This window comes from Hemiscyllium ocellatum, chromosome 26 (assembly GCF_020745735.1).
Source record: "Hemiscyllium ocellatum isolate sHemOce1 chromosome 26, sHemOce1.pat.X.cur, whole genome shotgun sequence".
NCBI classification, from domain to species: domain Eukaryota; kingdom Metazoa; phylum Chordata; class Chondrichthyes; order Orectolobiformes; family Hemiscylliidae; genus Hemiscyllium; species Hemiscyllium ocellatum.
This window is the reverse complement of record NC_083426.1, coordinates 4,798,873-4,817,055: the sequence shown is the minus strand read 5'-3', so window position 1 is coordinate 4,817,055 and position 18,183 is coordinate 4,798,873. Positions and strand designations below refer to the sequence as shown.

Sequence of the window (18,183 nt, the reverse complement as noted above, 5' to 3'; positions counted from 1 at the left end):
TGGACTCCTCGACCTATCCATGCCCTTTGTAATTTTGTAAACCTCTATAAGGTCACCCCTCAGCCTCCGACATTCCAGGGAAAACAGCCCCAGCCTGTTCAGCCTCTCCCTGTAGCTCAGATCCTGCAACTCTGGCAACATCCTTGTAAATCTTTTCTGAGCCCTTTCAAGTTTTACAACATCTTTCCGATAGGAAGGAGACCAGAATTGCATGTAATATTCCAACAGCGGCCTAACCAATGTCCTATACAGCCGCAACATGACCTCCCAATTCCTGTACTCAGTGCTCTGACCAATAAAGGAAAGCATATCAAACACCTTCTTCACTATCCCATCTACCTGCGACTCTACTTTCAAGGAGCTATGACCCTACACCCCAAGGTTTCTTTGTTCAGCAACACTCCCTAGGACCTTGGACCTCAACATTGGAGAGGAATAGGAGGAAGCTTTTCAGCCTCTTGAGCTTATTCCATTGAGATAATGGTTAATCTGTGGCTGAACGTCTTATTCCCTTAATACCTTTGATGAACAATCTTTCAAGCTCATTTAAAATGAACATTTCATCTTCTCTGTGATTAGAGGTTTAGGGAAATGAGATACATTGAAAGCATCTGGAGCAAACCAGTCAGCTACTGTGAATACAGTGTACTGTCAATTGGAAACATAACTAAATTGCTTGGAGGATGTTGATTGGTATGTAAGTAAAGTATTAAATCTTTGGACCCCAGGTTTAATGATACAATTGGTAGGTTGATGTATGATGAAATTGATAGGCGATGAGAAGCAAAGTGCAGCAGTTAGTATGCGTAATGTTTACATCGACTCACCTTCTTCTTCCCTTAGTGCATTTGCACAGTATAATATGGACCAGTTCACTCCTGTGAAGATAGAGGGCTATGATGAACAGGTAAGGAAGAAACCTGGGATCTGTTAAGTGGACTGGGGCTATGGGGAAGCTTTAAAGATGCTGTAGCTGTGAATTAGCAGCTGCTTTGGGTAGAACAGACAAGTTAGCAGTATGTTACTGATATCACTGTATCAGTAATAACACCATCAAGAGGAGCAAAATACAGCAGTAATGTATCCCACCCAAAGATGCAGAAAGTCTGCATGTTTTGTGGTCAGGAGGATGGAAGCCATGCCACTTCATACTCAATTTGCTTCTGGCATCCAACTAACCTTCCCAAGTGTGTTATGGTAGTTGTCTGACAACAATAGATGAATCTCATCAATTGTGACGGTGGTCCCAAGACTCTGACGATTGACACTTGGAACCAGTTCAATCCAGAATGGTAGATTGACTAATTTGATGCCTGAGATCCATGGTGCTTCAGCATCCTGTTAATGGTTGACCGGTAATATGGGGCACAAATGTACTTTGGAGCAATAGATCTATTAACAATACTAGGATTCTTTCACATGCCTGCAGAGAAATCTGCAGCCTAATGTACCTGTGGATTGTGTCCGATGCAAACAGGACTGGCAATTTCTGCAGTTTCTGCTACCTTAAACTTGAAAGGTAAGCTTGAATCGTGATATTTTTGATGCAGTGGCATAATGATAATGTCACTCGTTAACAATCCAGAACCTCAGCCTAACATTCTGGGAACATAGGGACATAAAGATTGTCTTAATGCTGCTTAAAAACTCCTCTGGTCTATTCATCTCCTTTTAGAGGAGAAAATATGCCATTCTTATCTGGTCTGACCTATATGTGACTCCTGACACACAGACAATATGTTGACTTTTATCTGACCTCTGGCCAATTAGGGATAGGCAATAAATGCTGGCGTAGCAAGCAATACCCATCCTATACCCCTACAGAGAATGCCCATACTGGATAAACAGAAATGATATTGAGGGTATGTAGTTCAGTTGTATTATTTTGGAGTTCTTTGAACATGGTGCTACCTAGTGTTTCATTTACTCGGCTGACTGAAAAAAACTGAAATATTTTCAAGTGTTGAGGAACTCTGTTTTAACTTCCACAGAAGTTTTTAACTTCTGATGAAAGTTTTTGGTGACAATATAAAATTGCAGATGAGCTTGTGCACACTGTTTCTGTCTTCTGCAAGTTGCCTTTGGAATGAGGAAGAGAACAACCAAGTTTAGGATTGCAAGAAGAATGTCGCCCTTGGACAGTTCCACTGTGTCACTTTAATCGCTACCTGTTCACGTACCTACCATCCAATTATCACTCCCAATAGCTTCTCCTTTGAACTACTTGCTGAACTCCTGCGTCCTTACCTTGCTTTCCTCTGCTTCTCTCACTATTAACTGCTATTCCCCTCTCTGGAGGAGAGTGTACTTAGAGGACCTCCAGTGAGAGGAGTTGTCCAGTTACAACTGACAGGAATTAAAGAGAAATGTTGGCAAGAAGTGTATGCAGAATTACATTTTTGTTATGTAGATGTTTGTACATTTTTCTGTAAATTACAGTTGAAAGAGTGAAGCTATGACATTTTTGCACAGGTCTTGGTTACAGAGCATGGAAATCTGGGTAACGGAAGATTTACGGATCCAAAGAATAAACTGTCATTCAAATTTGATCATGTGAAGAAAGAAGGAAGTGATATTCACCCTCAGGAGGGTGAGCCTGCGATAGAGTCTTGGAGAAGTGCCTGTGATAATGCAGTGCGGTCGTATGTGAAAAACCACTATCCCTATGGCATCTGCACTGTTAAGTATTGTGATAAGCTGTTGTGACCTGTTCTGTTTTATACGGTTCAAGTTTTGTTGGTGACGGGTTTTATCTGAGGTCATTAGCTGATGACTCTGCTGTGCTGTGTATTGATGGGATGATAATTGGCCGGAGCTTCCTAGTAATGGTCATTGACCATTACATATGTCAGGTAAGGTCAAAAATTAACTTGACTGTCATTGTCTCAGTTGAGTGGCTTGCTGACTTGCACTTTCGAGGTTGCGTGTAATGTATTATTGAGGTTAAGAAGAGTGAGAATAAGTAGAGTTCAGCTTCTTTTGATTTTTAGTTGTAGGGTCATGATAATGTGCAAGCCTTGAAATGGGGTCATAATTTAGGGAGCACTGTTGCATACTCAACAGCCAGGAGAAATATCCTAACTATGTCTACCCTGTGGACTACCGTTTTTCCAGAACTTTTGTTTCGTATTCCTGCAAAACATTGCTCAAATTTTTGATGTCTTAAAACAGAGATATTTTTAATTGAATTTGCCAGCCAATGGTAGCTAAGTTTTATGCACTTACCAATGTGAGTAAAAGATTAAAAAAAAGGTTGTTATTATGATAACTTGTTTTTCTTTTTATGTGCTAATATTTGAGTTTTTATTTTGTAGATCTATGGTAAGACTATCAACGGACAGCAAACTATTATTGCTTGTATCGAAAACCATCAGTTTCAGCCTCATAATTTTTGGTAGGTGTTTACTTGCCTCCGAGTACATAGTGGTAATTAAAATGCAATTTGAACTGCCAGAGCAGCATCTCTAGAGCCTGATGCATTTTTTAGTTTATCTGTCTGGTTGAAAAGATATTGCAATGTTGGCCTTTTTAATGACATCCCTTCATTCAGTGTTTTAAACTTGGTTGAACATAAATAGAGTGCAAGTGGATTATGTAACTTCTTGGGTTTGCTCTACCATTCATGTAAGGTTATGGCTGATCTTTTAGCTCTTTTATTTTTCTGCTCACTCTTCATTAGTTTGAGATATGTAATTCCAAGCAAACAACCTAAAGTGAAGAAATTTCTCATTACATCAATCCTGAATGATTGACCTTCTCATCCTGAAGCTGTGCCCAAGTCTCCTCAGTCAGAGAAAGAAACCTCCCAATGTCCACGTCGTCAAGCTTTTTCAAAATAATCTGTTTGTGAGATCATCTCTGGAGTCCAGAGAATAAATACCTCATTTATGCAGCTACTCTTTAAGGAATAAACTTCTTATCCGGGGAAAAAAAATGTTATGAACCTCTGCTGTCCTAAATCATGTATAGCCATCCGAGATGTAAAACTATACAATACTTGATCTGCTTTCAACAATATCCTATACTCTTGTGTTATGATATGGAAGTGAACTCCTTTGTTAATTAAACTAAACACCGAGAAAAACTCATCTTACCTCGGAATCTGTTAAAATATGAGTGACAGAGAACTCCTAATTTCCACTAACGGTGGCGCAGTGGTTAGCACTGCTGCCTCACAGTGCCAGAGACCCGGGTTCAATTCCCACCTCAGGCAACTGACTGTGTGGAGTTTGCACATTCTCTCCTTGTCTGTGTGGGTTTCCTCCAGGTGCTCCGGTTCCTCCCATAGTCCAAAAATGTGCAGGTTAGGTGAACTGGCCATGCTAAATGCCGCAGTGTTAGGTGAAGTGGAAAATGTAGGGGAATGGGTCTGGTTGGGTTGCTCTTCAGCGGGTTGGTGTGGACTAGTTGGGTCGAAGGGCCTGCTTCCACACTACAAGTAATCTTAAAAAAAAGTCAATTTTCTTTTTCACTCTAAAAGTGAACATTACACAACAACTATTCACAACTCTGAGTCCCCTTTCTCTTAACTGCTTATTACCTGCCTCCAACTCTATAAAAATATGCTGTTCCAATAAGAGACATACTAAAATTACATCAACTTAATTTCAAAATCACACAGCCGATGTCGCTTTCTGTGTCGTTTTTCTTCCAGTTAAGGATCTCCCTGGGATGTCTTCTTTCTTTTTATTGCGAGCATGTTTCAGACAAAAAGGTCCCTTCGATTGAGAATGTTTCCAAATTTCTTGGATCTATCTGACAGTTGCTTTCTCTCCAATTTTCAAAACGTCTGCATTTTTATCTCCCCAACATCAGGCCATCTCATTAGTTCGATTTTAGCAAAACAATAAATTCAAACTCAATTGAGTTTTAGTATCCAGGGACATAATTTCAATTGATTGGTTAAACTTGAATTCTTGTCAAAACAGCAGGTATCTATTTCACAGCCAAATGTTACATATTTTCAATTTTCCAGTACCCTCTGGGACTGCCATAGAGTTATTTACACAGATACTTGTAATCACTCAATTCAGAACAGCATTCACTCTCTCAAAGGTACAGTACACGCCTTCAGTTGTAACAAGACATCCTTACTTGTGTATCCTAGTTCTTATACTGAAGGCCAACACATAATTTACCTTTCTATTTACTTAGTATACCTGCATTCTAAGCTGGTGTTTTGTGCAAATAGACCCAAGTCTTTTTGAACATCATTTACATGTTTTCATATCCTTGAAATGTGTTCTACTGTTCTGTTCTCCCTGCCAAAGTGAAGAGCCTCACAATCTCTCTTTCTGCAGCTCTATTTTTTGCAACCTTCCATTAGTTCCATCCTGTAATTTAAAAATAGCCCTTTATCTTTACTGCTATCTGTCTGTGAACCAGTTCTTCTTACATAATATTGTTATTATTTACCCTCCTCCAAGGAATCTCATCTACTGTAGTAAACTTGTGTGGCACCTTAACACGTGCTTGTTTGGAAATCCAAAATAAAGTACATCAGCTTCCCGCTTATCCTATTGTTTATAGTTTCATAGATCTCCACTTTCGCAAATACGATTTTCCTTTTCGTAAAACGGTATAACTATATCAGTGCACTGTTGCAACTTTCTCAGTGATATTCCAGCACCTTCCTGACCATTGATATTTAATTAATAGGTCTGTAGTTCCCTATTGACTCATTGCCTCATCTTGGTGTCACATTAGCTAGCTTGTCATCTGCTGGAGCCAGGAGACATCGTGGCCTTTGCAGCTACCTCCTTTAGAGCGCCAGGAGCTAGGCCATGAGGCTCTGCACATTTTTATTTTTAGTCCCTCTTTTTATCTTCTTATTTTAATGACTTTAAGTTCTTCATTTTTATTATGTCACTTGGCAACTTCTGTGATTCGTCTTCTGTTGTCAAGGTAGACGCCATATTTGTCCGATATCTTTAACAATTCCTTCATAGCCTATTTCTCCTGGTCCTGCCTCAGAGAGCAAAGCTTAAATCAGCCACTCTCTCTTTTTTGTACATTGATAAAAGCTCATGCAATCTGTTTTGCATTCCTGACTTATTTACTCCCAGTCCCTTTTATACCATCGTTTTTGGTTGCACAGTGCTAGTTACTAAAACACTTGAATTCTCAGGCCCACTACAATTCTTTCCAACATTATAAATGTAATTGGTTCTGTTGGCCTAATCACAACCTCAGCCCCATAAAAGTGTTTGATCTTTGGTCTGCACTGGGTTCCTCTTAGTCAACCACCAGTAATGGTGCTATGATTGATTTTCATGTCTAAGTCAGCGAATAAGGAGTATCAACCCACAGTCCTCCTAATCATGGAATCATAGTTTATTACAAAGTGGTCACTTAGCTCATTCGTGTCTGCAACACCTGAGAAACAAGCCACTCTGCCTAATTCCAGTTCATAGCATTCATTTGATAGACTTGTAGTTTACAACTTTTGAAATGCATTTCCAGGCAGCTTTTTAATAACTTAAGGGTTTCTAGCCCCAGACAGTGAGTTCCAGAATCTAGCCACCCTTTGGGTGAACAAAACACTCTTCATCTACCCTCTAATCTTTCCTTACTCCTTCACACCCCTCAATATCCTTCTATTAATTATGTATTCCTTTGCCATATCCGACTTCCCCAAAAACATCATCTCACATTTCTCCAAACTGAATTCATTTTGTCATTTTTCTGCCCATCTGACCAATCCATTAACATTCACAGTCTACAGTTGTTCCCTGTCGTCATCAGTCACATGACCAGTCATTGTTCAGTGATGGTGATGCGTCCATTGCCAGTTGTGGTTGGATGACCAATTGAAGCTTAACAAGCAAATTGACTTGAGTGAGGTCCAGTAGAATGATTTATGAGTTGGATGGTGCTAAGAAGAAGGAAGCAAATGTTGTCAGCCTTTACTTAGTTGGGTAGCTTGCCTGCCTTTAGATGATTATGGACTCAAGTTTCCAGTACAAAATCCCTGGCTGTAACACCAGTGTGGTATTAAGAGAGAACGACATCATCAGTGGTGCTGTCTTGCTGACTAGATGCTAATGCAAGCCTCCATTGGCTTTCTCCAGTGGACAAGAAGGATCCCACATTACAATTTCCAAGAGCAAAGAACTTCTACCAGGCATTCCTGTCAACACCATTTATAACCAACAGGCTCTGTTTGAGAATTTCCTGAATTCATATTGACTGTCTCATTTTCCTACATTGATGACTGAACTTCAGATCTGTTTGAGCCATACAAAACTCTGTTTAAACGATACATGAAGTACAGTGAGCAGTAGATCTGGGCAAAACTCCAGAAGGATGTACTGGCATTATAGGTAGTTTAGGATAAATATACTGATACTTGGAACTCCCAAGAGTTTATTTATGGAGAGTGATCACTCAAACTAAATTCTTGAAATATAAACCTAAAAGAGTAATATTTAATCTAATCAACGGTTTCAAGATATTAAGCAGAACGGAGAGTGTAAATAGAAAAATAATTTTCCATTTTGGGCTGTGCACTACTAAGGGTCATTGTCCTAAAAGATAAAGTCAAACTGTTCAGGAGTGTAATTGCAAAATACTTCTACATGCTGTAGTATGAGTTGTAAACCAGCCATTTTAAAAAGAATTGGATCAATCACTTTTAAAACTGAGATTGGCGGATTTTAGTCAACCACAGGTATGAAATAATGAGGCATTCCCAGGGTAAAATTACCTCCTGTTCCTATGTTTTTAGCAGGTGTTGGGAGCTGTTCGTATTATTTCAGGTTTGCACAACAGGATAAATCCAACCACATACACAGAATTAGCTGTTTAGATGCTATTGCATCACAATTTATGTTCCATTTAGTTTATCAGCCAATTGTTTCTTAGCTGTCAACCCTTAATTTAGAATATTCTATATCAACTCTTGTTACCTCTGCTTCTGAGACCATTCTCTACATGTAAGATGCACAATACTTGAGCAATGGCGATGAACTGCCAGGTAGGTGACCTACTTTTATAATTCAGTTATGGAATATGAGTGTGCCTACTGTTTCTAAATTTCCATAATTGCATTGAGATGATGATCTGTTAGATTTTGTTTTGCAAGAATTAATACTCATGGACTTAATCTCAGTTGCAAGAAAGAATGAGTTACTGTTCTCTCATATCCATCACAACATCAGGCCATCCAAATGTGCCTTACAGCCAATTGAAGCATTAGTGGTTTTATATCACATTTTAACTGCAACGCCTCTGGGACGGGAGTCAAGTTGTTTTAGCAATCACAGGAAAGGGAAAGATACAGAGCAATTTGATCAATAAAACTTTTGCATAGCATCTCATACCCCTTTTCAAGGCTATGTGAGTTGTCAACAAAAAGCACTTCGACTGATCTATTTCTAATTATCAACTTTCTGTAGGAATGGACGTTGGAGATCTGAGTGGAAATTCAATATTGGTTCATCATCAGCTCAGCTTACTGGAGTTCTGAAAATCCAGGTGTGTCATGCTGCCTTGTGTAATTTGAATAATTCCATACAAAGCGCTAGAACACAATCCACATTAAATACATTGTCCTGTCTTTCAAGGTCCATTATTATGAAGATGGTAATGTTCAGTTAATGAGTCAGAAGGACATCCAGGAAACCTTGCCAATTACAGTAAGTCTGAATGGATTAAAAATTCCTAACTGGCTATTAGAAAAATCTTGAATATTGTTAGAAACTGATGTAATCATGTGAAGGAGCCACTGACCTTAAATGACATAAAGTCTCAAGCGAACATGGTGACAATATGAAGTTCATTTTCTACTTGCTATACTCTGAACTATATATACACAGTGAGGCCTGTGGAAGACAAAATGGTATCTAATAATATCTGTTTTTTCCCCTAAGTAAACGTAGAACATTGCAGTGCAGCATAGGCCTATCGGTCCTTGGTGTTGTGCCGACCTGTTAAACGAATCTGAAGCCCATCTAACCTACACTATTCTATTTTCATCCATATGTCTATCATATTACCATTTAAATGCTCTTAAAGTTGGCAAGTCTACTACTATTGCAGGCAGGGCTTTCCACAGCCCTACTACTCTCTGGATAAAGAAACTACCTCTGACATCTGTCTATGTCCCCTCGTGCTAGCCATCACCATCTGATGAGGAAGGCTCTCACTGTCCACCCTATTTAATCCTCTGAATATTTTATACCTCAATTAAGTCACCTTTCAACCTTCCTCTGTCTAATAAAAACAGCTTCAAGTCCCTCAGCCTTTCCTCATAAGACCTTCCCTCCATCCTGGTAAATTTCCTCTGAACCCTTTCCAATACTTCCACATCCTTCCTATAAAGCAATGACCAAAACTGCACACAATGCAGCCGCACCAGACTTTTGTACGGCTGCCGCATGACCCTTGTGGCTCCGAAACTCAGTCCCTCTACCAATAAAAGCTAACACACTGTATGCCTTCTTAGCAACCCTATCAACCTGTGTAGCAACTTTCAGAGATCCATGTACATGGACACTGAGATCTCTCTCCTCATCTACATTACCAACAATCTTACCATTAGCCCAGTACTCTGCATTCCTGTTGCTCCTTCCAAAGTGCACCTTGCACTTTTCCACATTAAACTCCATTTGTCACCTCTCAGCCCAGCTCTGCAGCTTATCTATGTCCCTCTGTATCCTGCAACATCCTTCGTCATTATCCACAACTCCACTGACCTTAGTGTCATGCGCAAATTTACTAGCCCATTCTTCTACGCCCTCCATCTAGGTCATTTATAAAATGACAAACAGCAGTGACCCCAAAACAGATCCTTGCAGTACCCCCCTAGTAACTGAACTCCAGGATGAACATTTCCCATCAACCACCACCCTCTGTCTTCTTTCAACGAGCCAGTTTCTGACCCACACTGCTAAATAGCCCTCCATCCCATGTCTCTGTATTTTGTGCAAAAGCCTACCATGGGGAACCTTATCAAACGCCTTACTGAAATCCATTTATACCACACCAACTGCTTTACCCTCATCCACCTGTTTGGCCACTACGTCAAAGAACTCAATAAGGTTGGTGAGGCACAACTTACCCTTCAACTTATTTCTTTCTAGATAATAAGGGCAGAATAATCGGATGTCTCACTTAATATTCCCATGTTCTACTTTAAAAAGTCTTCACTTAAAAAAAAAAGAAATGCACGTGCTAGCAAGGTTCAGGAATTGATGAATTAAAATCAAGTAGAGGTTAGATGCATGTAGGTTCTACCTGGAGAGAGAGAAGTAGAGGGAGGTGAAGGGAAATTCCAGTTTTTGAGGTGTTAGATTTCATGAAGTCTACAAGAAGAGATGATTAATTGAAGTTGGATGTAAACATAGTGAAGAGTAAGGTCATGGCAGGCACAAGATGATTTGGAGACCAAGTATGAGAACAATATCAGGTAGCTTAGATCAGTAAAAGTTATTTTATATGGGAAGGTCAGCAAGCTGGTTGTTTTGAAACTGTCCTGGTGTGGGTAGCAAATCTATCTGTAAATGGAAACTTGGTTATTTTGCAGAAAAGATGTGGAAAGTTTGTTGTTTGGAACAGACTTCCACACGAACAATGTAATTATGGCAGTGGAACATAATGTACAAAGAGGACCTGTTGCATTCTGTTCTGTGGTGTGGAGTGAACTTTGTATCTAGAAGGTGTTTCTAACAATGTCAGGTCAGCTGTGTTGGAAAGGTTGTTTGTGTTATCTGTCCATTTCGTCCTGACTTCTGACATTACCTCTAGATACACTGAAGGTAAAACCATCTCTATAACAAGTTTCCTGCCACTACCCCATCCCTCTCTCTCTCCGTGTGAGAGTGTGGTTCTATCCTGCTTGTACTGATGCTGTTTATGTCATCGGACATAAATAGAACACCATGGGGAATAAGGACAAAGGTAGATCATATGCTTCATCTTCCTCACCCACAGATTCACATCCAAAGATGTGCAGGTTATGTGAATTGGCCCTACTAAGTTGCCCATAATGTCTTGGGTATGCAGGCTGGATGGATTAGCCAGAGGAGATGCAGGATTACAGGGAAAGGGTAAGGGGGTTGGGTCTGGGTGGGATGCTCTTCAGAGGGTCAGTATGGACACCGGCTGAATGGCCTCCTTCCACAGTATAGAGATTCTATTCTGTACAGCTGAGCCATCTGTCTTAGTTAACACGATTGCAGCTGATCTGATCTTGGTCACAATTTCACTTTGCTTGTTTGATCACTGTATAATTCAAAAAACTCTTGATCTCAGCCTTGACTATACACAATGACTCAGTGTCTGCAGCTCTTTGAGATAGAGAATTCCAAAAATTTACAGTCCTTTGAAGAAATTCCCACTCATCCCTATATTAAGTAGGTGATTCCATATTTTAAGTCAGTGTTTCCTAATTTTAAATTCCTCCATGAGGGAGAGCATCCTCTCAGTCGCTACTTGTCAGTTCCCCTGAGAATCTCTTGTATTTCAGTAAAATCATTCATTTTCTAAACAACTGTGTATGGGCTGACCCTACTCACCTTTGCTCGTAAGATAGCACCTTCATCCCAGGAATGAATTCAGTAAACCTTCCCTGAATGTATCTCAACTCAAAAACTGTCTTTAGACATGGGGAGGGATTGGCCGAATGGTGTTCTTGCTGGACTATAATTCGAGAGACCCAGGTCATATCCTGGGGACCTGGTTTGATTCCCACCACAGCAGATGGCATTTGAATTTAATAAAAATTTGGAATGAAGTGTGTAATAGTGCATCCATTACAGACCATCGGTAGAACCCATCTGGATTGTGAGCATTCTTTCAGGAGCAATGCCCTCAGACCGTAATTAGTCTACCATGTGAAACCTTGTCAAAGGTTTTACTCAAATCCAAATAAACAATGTCTACTGCTCTGCCATCAATCAATCACTTTGGGAACTTACTGAATCAAGTTTGTGAGACATGACTTACGTGGCACAAAACCCTGCTGACTATCCCTAATCAATTTTTGCCTCACTATATGTCCTTAAACCTATCTTTTATAATCGCCTCAAACAATTTACCCACAACTGAAGTCAGACTCGGGTGTATAGTTCTTTGGTTTCTCCTTACAGCCTTTCTTAAACAATCAGCCATCTCACCCGTAGTTATAGATGATGCAAACATTTCTGCAAGGGGTCTCGCAATTTCCTTCCTTCCTTCCCACAATGTTCTGGAATACATTAAATCAGGTCCTAGCGATTTAGCCACGTTTATATTCTCCGAGACCTCCCAAACTACTACTGTTCCAACTGAAATGAATAACCTCACTTCAGCACATTGTGCTCCATATGCCATATTTTTGACCACTTTCTTAGACTATCTCTATCCCTTTGCAGACTCATTGTGCCCCCACTTATTTTCCCTTCTGTCTTTGTATTGTCAAATGTGTCCTTCCAGGTGAGAGATTTTTTGGAAGTAATTTGATGGTGTCCATTCTTTCTGCTTTAAGAATTGATTTCACCAGCAAAGTCGGCATTTTTTCATAGAATCCATACAGTATGGAAGCAGGCCATTTGGTTTACACCAGTGCTCCAGGACCATCCCACCTAGACCACTCCCTATGCTATCCCTGTAACCATGCATATCCCATGGTTAATCACCCAGTTTGCTCACTTTGGGCAATTATTTTGATACATCAGTGTGACCATTTCAGGATGCACTTCAGAACTTGCAACAGACACCAGATTCCCTTCACAAAAGAGCACTAATGAACTAATTTGGTATTTATGACAGTCAGCTCCATAGTCATCTTTGACCAACTTTTGTTCTATGTCAAAGATTTGTATAAAAACTGATTCAGATGCTCACTCTGCTCAAGTGGGATGTGAACTCTGAACTCCTTGGATTATCAGTCAAACATTTCTTGCTGTACTTTGGCCTGATGTTAATTTTTTTTAAATAAGTTCAGTCTACTTTTACCAGTAAGCTCCCAAATCTCACTACCTCTGTTCCTGGCCTTCGTCTCCTGCTTTTAGAATGGCACGGTGGCTCAGTGGTTAGTACTGCTGCCTTGCAGCGCCAGAGACCCGGATTCAGTTCAGCCCTCAGACAGTTGTTTCTGTGGAGTTTGTACATTCTCTCCATGTCTATGTGGGTTTCCTTCTCCAATCCAAAGATGTGCAGGGTAGGTGGATTGGCCATGCGTAATTGCCCATAGTGTCCAGGGATGTGAAGGCTAGGTCATTAGTCAGAGGTAAATGTAGAGTAATAGGGATAGGGAATTGGGTCTGGGTGGGATAGTGTTCAGAGTGTCAGTGTGGGCTTGTTGGGCCGAAGGGCCTGTTTCCACACTGTACAAATTCTATGATTTTTGGAACCTAGCTAAAATATTGTGAGTGTGTGTGCATCAGAGGTGTTTTCTGGGGCTATTTCAGGTCTTCATGGCTCATGGCACAGTGGTTAGCACTGCTGTCTCACAGCGCCTGAGACCCGGGTTCAGTTCCCGACTCAGGCGACTGACTGTGTGGAGTTTGCAAGTTCTCCCCGTGTCTGCGTGGGTTTCCTCCGGGTGCTCCGGTTTCCTCCCACAGTCCGAAGATGTGCGGGTCAGGTGAATTGGCCATGCTGAATTGCCCGTAGTGTTAGGTAAGGGGTAAATGTAGGGGTATAGGTGGGTTGCGCTTCGGCGGGTCGGTGTGGACTTGTTGGGCCGAAGGGCCTGTTTCCACTTTGTAAGTAATCTAATCTAATCTAATAACCTCGGTAACTGTGTGACTGACAGTGAGCTATTCAATCTACATGTGTTGGTATCTATTTATTGCTGAGAAAGTTTGCACTAGCCTGTTTGTACCACTCTACTCCAACTCACCTCAACTAACCTTCCTAACTCCGGAATCGATCTAGTGAATTTTCTCTGCATTCCTTGAAAGCCAGTACCTCCTCTCTCAAATGAGGAGACCAAATCTGTGAACAAATGAAGTCAAGACCTCTGTCTCAATATTCATCAACTAAGCATTCACAGCTTTCTGGGTAAACAATTCTAAAATTCACAACCTTTCTTTCATCCCTTCAGAATGAAGCCCAGACTGCAAAGGACTTTGTGAAACTGATTGAAGCAGCAGAGCAGAGTTACCAGGTAGGTAGATGGTCTTTGTGTGGATTGTCTTTCCCTTTATTGTTAGACTGGTTCAGTTGATGTTTGGTGTGGGAATGTTGTTTGAATCGGAAAAGACAAGTTTGTCTGCTGCTGCACAATGATTGAAGGTGGTAAACATGTCTTTCATTGGTTAGGGTTAATATTGTCTCATTTCCGATTGACACTTTTGTTAGTCAGATAAAACTCTGGCCACAAATTGAAGACCAAATACAGTAAGTCTGGAGTGATGGGCTATCCAATTTCAGCTGCTATTTTAATATGGGGAAATCCAAACTTCTAATTTTTAGAAATTTAAGATTAGCGTTAGCAAATAGGAACTAATGTGAGAAACACAAATGAGATATTTTGGTTAGCCAGTTAAATCTATTCAGTACAACATGAATTTAAAAGCAAACAAAATCTTGGTATACAGCCAGAAGAATGAAAGACATTTTTCTGTTGATCATGTACCCTATATGTGTTTGGGATCACTGTGTGCAATTCCAGTCAGTGCCAATTCTTGCTTCTCTTTAACGAGGGTTAAAGAGAAGCAAGAATTAGCCATATTGCCCCTCAAGCCCGTAGTGCCATTCAGTAAGGCCATGTCTGATCTGTCCCAAGTCCACCTTCAACCTCATCTCTTGATTGCCTTGGTGTCAAAAGAGCCTGGAACTCCCTCCCTCACTGTGTGGGCGTGCTTCCACTATTTGGACTGCAGTGATTCAAGAAGTTGGCGACCACAATTGGGGATCAGCAATGACCACAATAGGAACATGAGAAATATGAGCAGGAGTATGCCATCTGGCTCTTTGAGCCTGCTCCGCCGTTCAATAAGATCATGGCTGATCTTTTTGTGGACTGCGTTCCACTTGCTTGCCCTTAGATTTATGAACAGCAAAGGAATTATCTGTTTTAAAAATATTCAACAAGATAGCCTCAACTTGCTTCACTGGGGAGGGAACTTCATAGATCCACAACCCTTTGGGTGAAGAAGTTCCTCCTCAACTCAGTCTTAAATCTGCTCCTCTTTATTTTGAGGCTATGTCCCTAGTTGTATTTCACTGGCCAGTGGAAATAACCTCCCTGCTTCTATTTTATCAGCACCCTTCATTTTATGTTTCTATAACATTTATATTGGAGGAGCAGCAACTCGAGAGAGTTTTGAACTGGGGGACCCAGGGAGAGTGGAAGTACAGTTTTCATTTAATGTGTGTGGAACATGATGGAAGTGTTGAGCAGACTGTCTGGGAGATTATACCAAAATGCAACGCAGCTCTTTTTGCTCTGAACAGATGATTTAAAGATTGTGAATAATGATTTTTTTTTATCTTTTCGAACTTCGTACAATGATTTCTTTATTTGTTGATTGGATATGGGTGTTTTTGGCATTTATTTCCCATTCCTAATTGCACTTGAACTATAAGACTTGTCAGGTCTTTTCAGAGGACAGTTGAGAGATGACCGCATTGCTGTGCGTCTGAAGTTACATGTAGGATGGTTTATTTCTTTCCTAAAGGACATTAGTGAACCAGATGTGTATTTCTGACACAAGTTAATTGGTTGCCATTAAACCACTTTTAAACTTCCCTTGTTGATATTTGTCTTTGTTTGAAATTTTTATGGCCATCATTGTCTTGTTGTTTCAGACTGCCATCTGTGAAAATTACAATGCCATGTCTGACACCACGTTCAAAGCCTTGAGGAGGAACCTGCCAGTTACTCGCACCAAGGTCGACTGGAACAAGATCATGAGCTACAGAATTGCTCAAGAGATGCACAGTGCTTAATGCAAACTTATACAGCGAGGCTTAATGTCAATGTGTGGAAAAGAAAGTGTGGTCTCACAAAACAACTCTCCAGTCACCACCCCTACCCCCGCCCCCCGATCCCCCCTTTTTTTCTCTCTCCCCTCCAACTCCATGAAATATTGACTATTTTCCGATGAACCAGCTTGATGACTGATATTATTGAAGTAATGTTTGTTTTGGAAGTTGGTAGAAAGTGATTTAAACACATATTTAGCCTGTTTGGTTGAGTTGAATTGGTAATATGCAGCCCTATTGCTGTCTGCATTGCTAAAGTATGAGGATGTTTTGTTATCTGATGTCAAACAAATTTCTATTCATTCGGGTTTTGGGGTTAAAATTGTAGTAATTTTAAATCTTAAATGCAGTTGCTCATGGGATTGCAGCCAATATGGTGGGTAATAGCTTGAGGGTTATAATAACTTTGCTTAGCAGCTGATTAACAATTAGAATTTATTTTATGGTCACAAAAACCTTTTAAATAGTAACTGATGTTTCTTGGACTGTTACAGCTTTAGATTATCATCATGACCTTGCTCTTTCCCTTAATTTCTTTCACCCCCTTTCTACTTTTTGTGAGGTCACACCTTGTTGCATCGCTGTTGCAAAGGCAGGATGGTTTGGTGTTTAATACTTTGTTTTTTTAAAAAAAAATTCAGAAACCAGGCAAGCTGGCTCTGCGTTAAAGCACTGCTTTACTGAAGAAAGCTTGAAGCAACGGTGTTTGATGTCTTCCATCCCCCCGCTCCTTTCCTCGCCCCTCACCCGACAAGTCTGAATGACCTCTATCATGTTGTTGAAAATACTGTACATTCTTCCATCTGATTGACGGTTCCTGTGTGTCACCCTTTTCATTGGGTAGTACTCAGTTGTCACATTCTCTGCCTTTTCTGCATTTTGATTAATTGCACTCTTACACTGCAAGGAACTGGAAAATCAGACTGGAAAACTACACCTAGTGAGGGGTTTGGGGTGGGGAGGGATTGGAAACTAATGTGAACAATTCGGTGTATTGTTCTTCCTCCCAAACCTGTTTTACCTCATTTTTTGATACTTAATAACTGTAACCAATGGCAGAAACCGTGCACCAGCAGATGGGAAAGGCCACTTGCTTACTTTGGCAGGAGCAGTTTAGAGGCGGTAAAGAATGGAACCTGAAGCACATTGATTGTTTGAAGAAGGAAACTACAAGCAAAAAAGGATGAGAACAGACATTGAGGCGGTGATCACCTTGAGCAACCCTGTCTTGCTCCGTTATAATACTTGCCTAAAGTCCTGATTTAAAATGTTTGCCTGACCTGTGGCATCATATGCCACTTCGTGAAGCTAGTTCTGTTCCATTCCTGATGGTAATGAGAAGGAATCGATGCACCAGGAATATGTGGCTAACTGGAATTTAGGGTAGAGAGAGTGGATGTTGCATCTTTTTGTTTAAAAGATTCCAAATTGTTTCAGTCCAACATCTACTGGTCAGTTCCTGTAACCTTTTCTGACCAGTGAATGGATAACTGGATGGAAATGTAGAAACAGAACTGAAGGAAGGTGACCGTAAGTTAAATTGCGGTTATTGGTGTTTAATATTTTTACTGTATTAACTTGCACAGGACCAATGTAAAGCAAAGTCGATGGAACAAGTGGCAGCCTAGTATTATCCATACAAATATTTTTTACAGAATTCTGCACTGGTAACATTTTTACAAATAAGACAAGTTGTAATATAACTCCTTAACTCAATCTCCAAAAAGGCTTTGCTTTTTACTTAAAATGGATTGTTTTGTACTGTATTTTGCTTTTATTAAATTTGAAATGCTATTTTTTAAGTTGTTCATTGCCAGTGTAATTCCAAAGCCCGCAGAAACTTACAGTTTCATGCTCAAAGGGGGTCTACCACGCTTCAGATAAAGTGGTGGCAGTGAGCATGGAGACTTAGAAAATCAATCTTGAACGTTAAACTGTAAATGGTAGTAACTCTTACTTGCAGGTCACTGTGCTGTCTTGACAAAGTAGAGTAATTTTTTAGTTGATTTTTGAATCTGGTAAAATTACCTAGTTTGGCAGTATTCTCGATCCATTTTATTTCTCAAGCATGTTAGTGGTGGTTGCTGTGCAGTTGTTGATTCCTTCTCTAGATAATGAGAAATAGGACCAGGAATCAGCCATTCAACTCCTCAGGCCTCATTCAACATTGCTGATAGTCTACCTCAGCACCGTTTTTTTTTTCCTAACACCTATGTCCCTTTAATATCTAAAAAGTTATTGATTGTTGTCTTGAATACACTGAAATGA

General features: G+C 40.3%; 1 protein-coding gene across 1 annotated transcript in view; it reads left to right on the top strand.

Annotated features, from left to right (window-relative positions):
- Positions 1-17,709, top strand: part of capza1b (capping actin protein of muscle Z-line subunit alpha 1b) — a 57,828-nt gene extending 40,119 nt beyond the window's left edge. Inside the window, exons 4-10 of the mRNA XM_060845293.1 lie at positions 844-907; positions 2,473-2,679; positions 3,315-3,394; positions 8,397-8,475; positions 8,565-8,636; positions 14,030-14,092; positions 15,739-17,709. Of these exons, the coding sequence (XP_060701276.1) occupies positions 844-907; positions 2,473-2,679; positions 3,315-3,394; positions 8,397-8,475; positions 8,565-8,636; positions 14,030-14,092; positions 15,739-15,879 (706 nt within the window). The 3' untranslated portion in view covers positions 15,880-17,709. The remainder of the gene's footprint in view (positions 1-843; positions 908-2,472; positions 2,680-3,314; positions 3,395-8,396; positions 8,476-8,564; positions 8,637-14,029; positions 14,093-15,738) is intronic.
- The last annotated feature ends 474 nt before the right edge of the window (positions 17,710-18,183 follow it).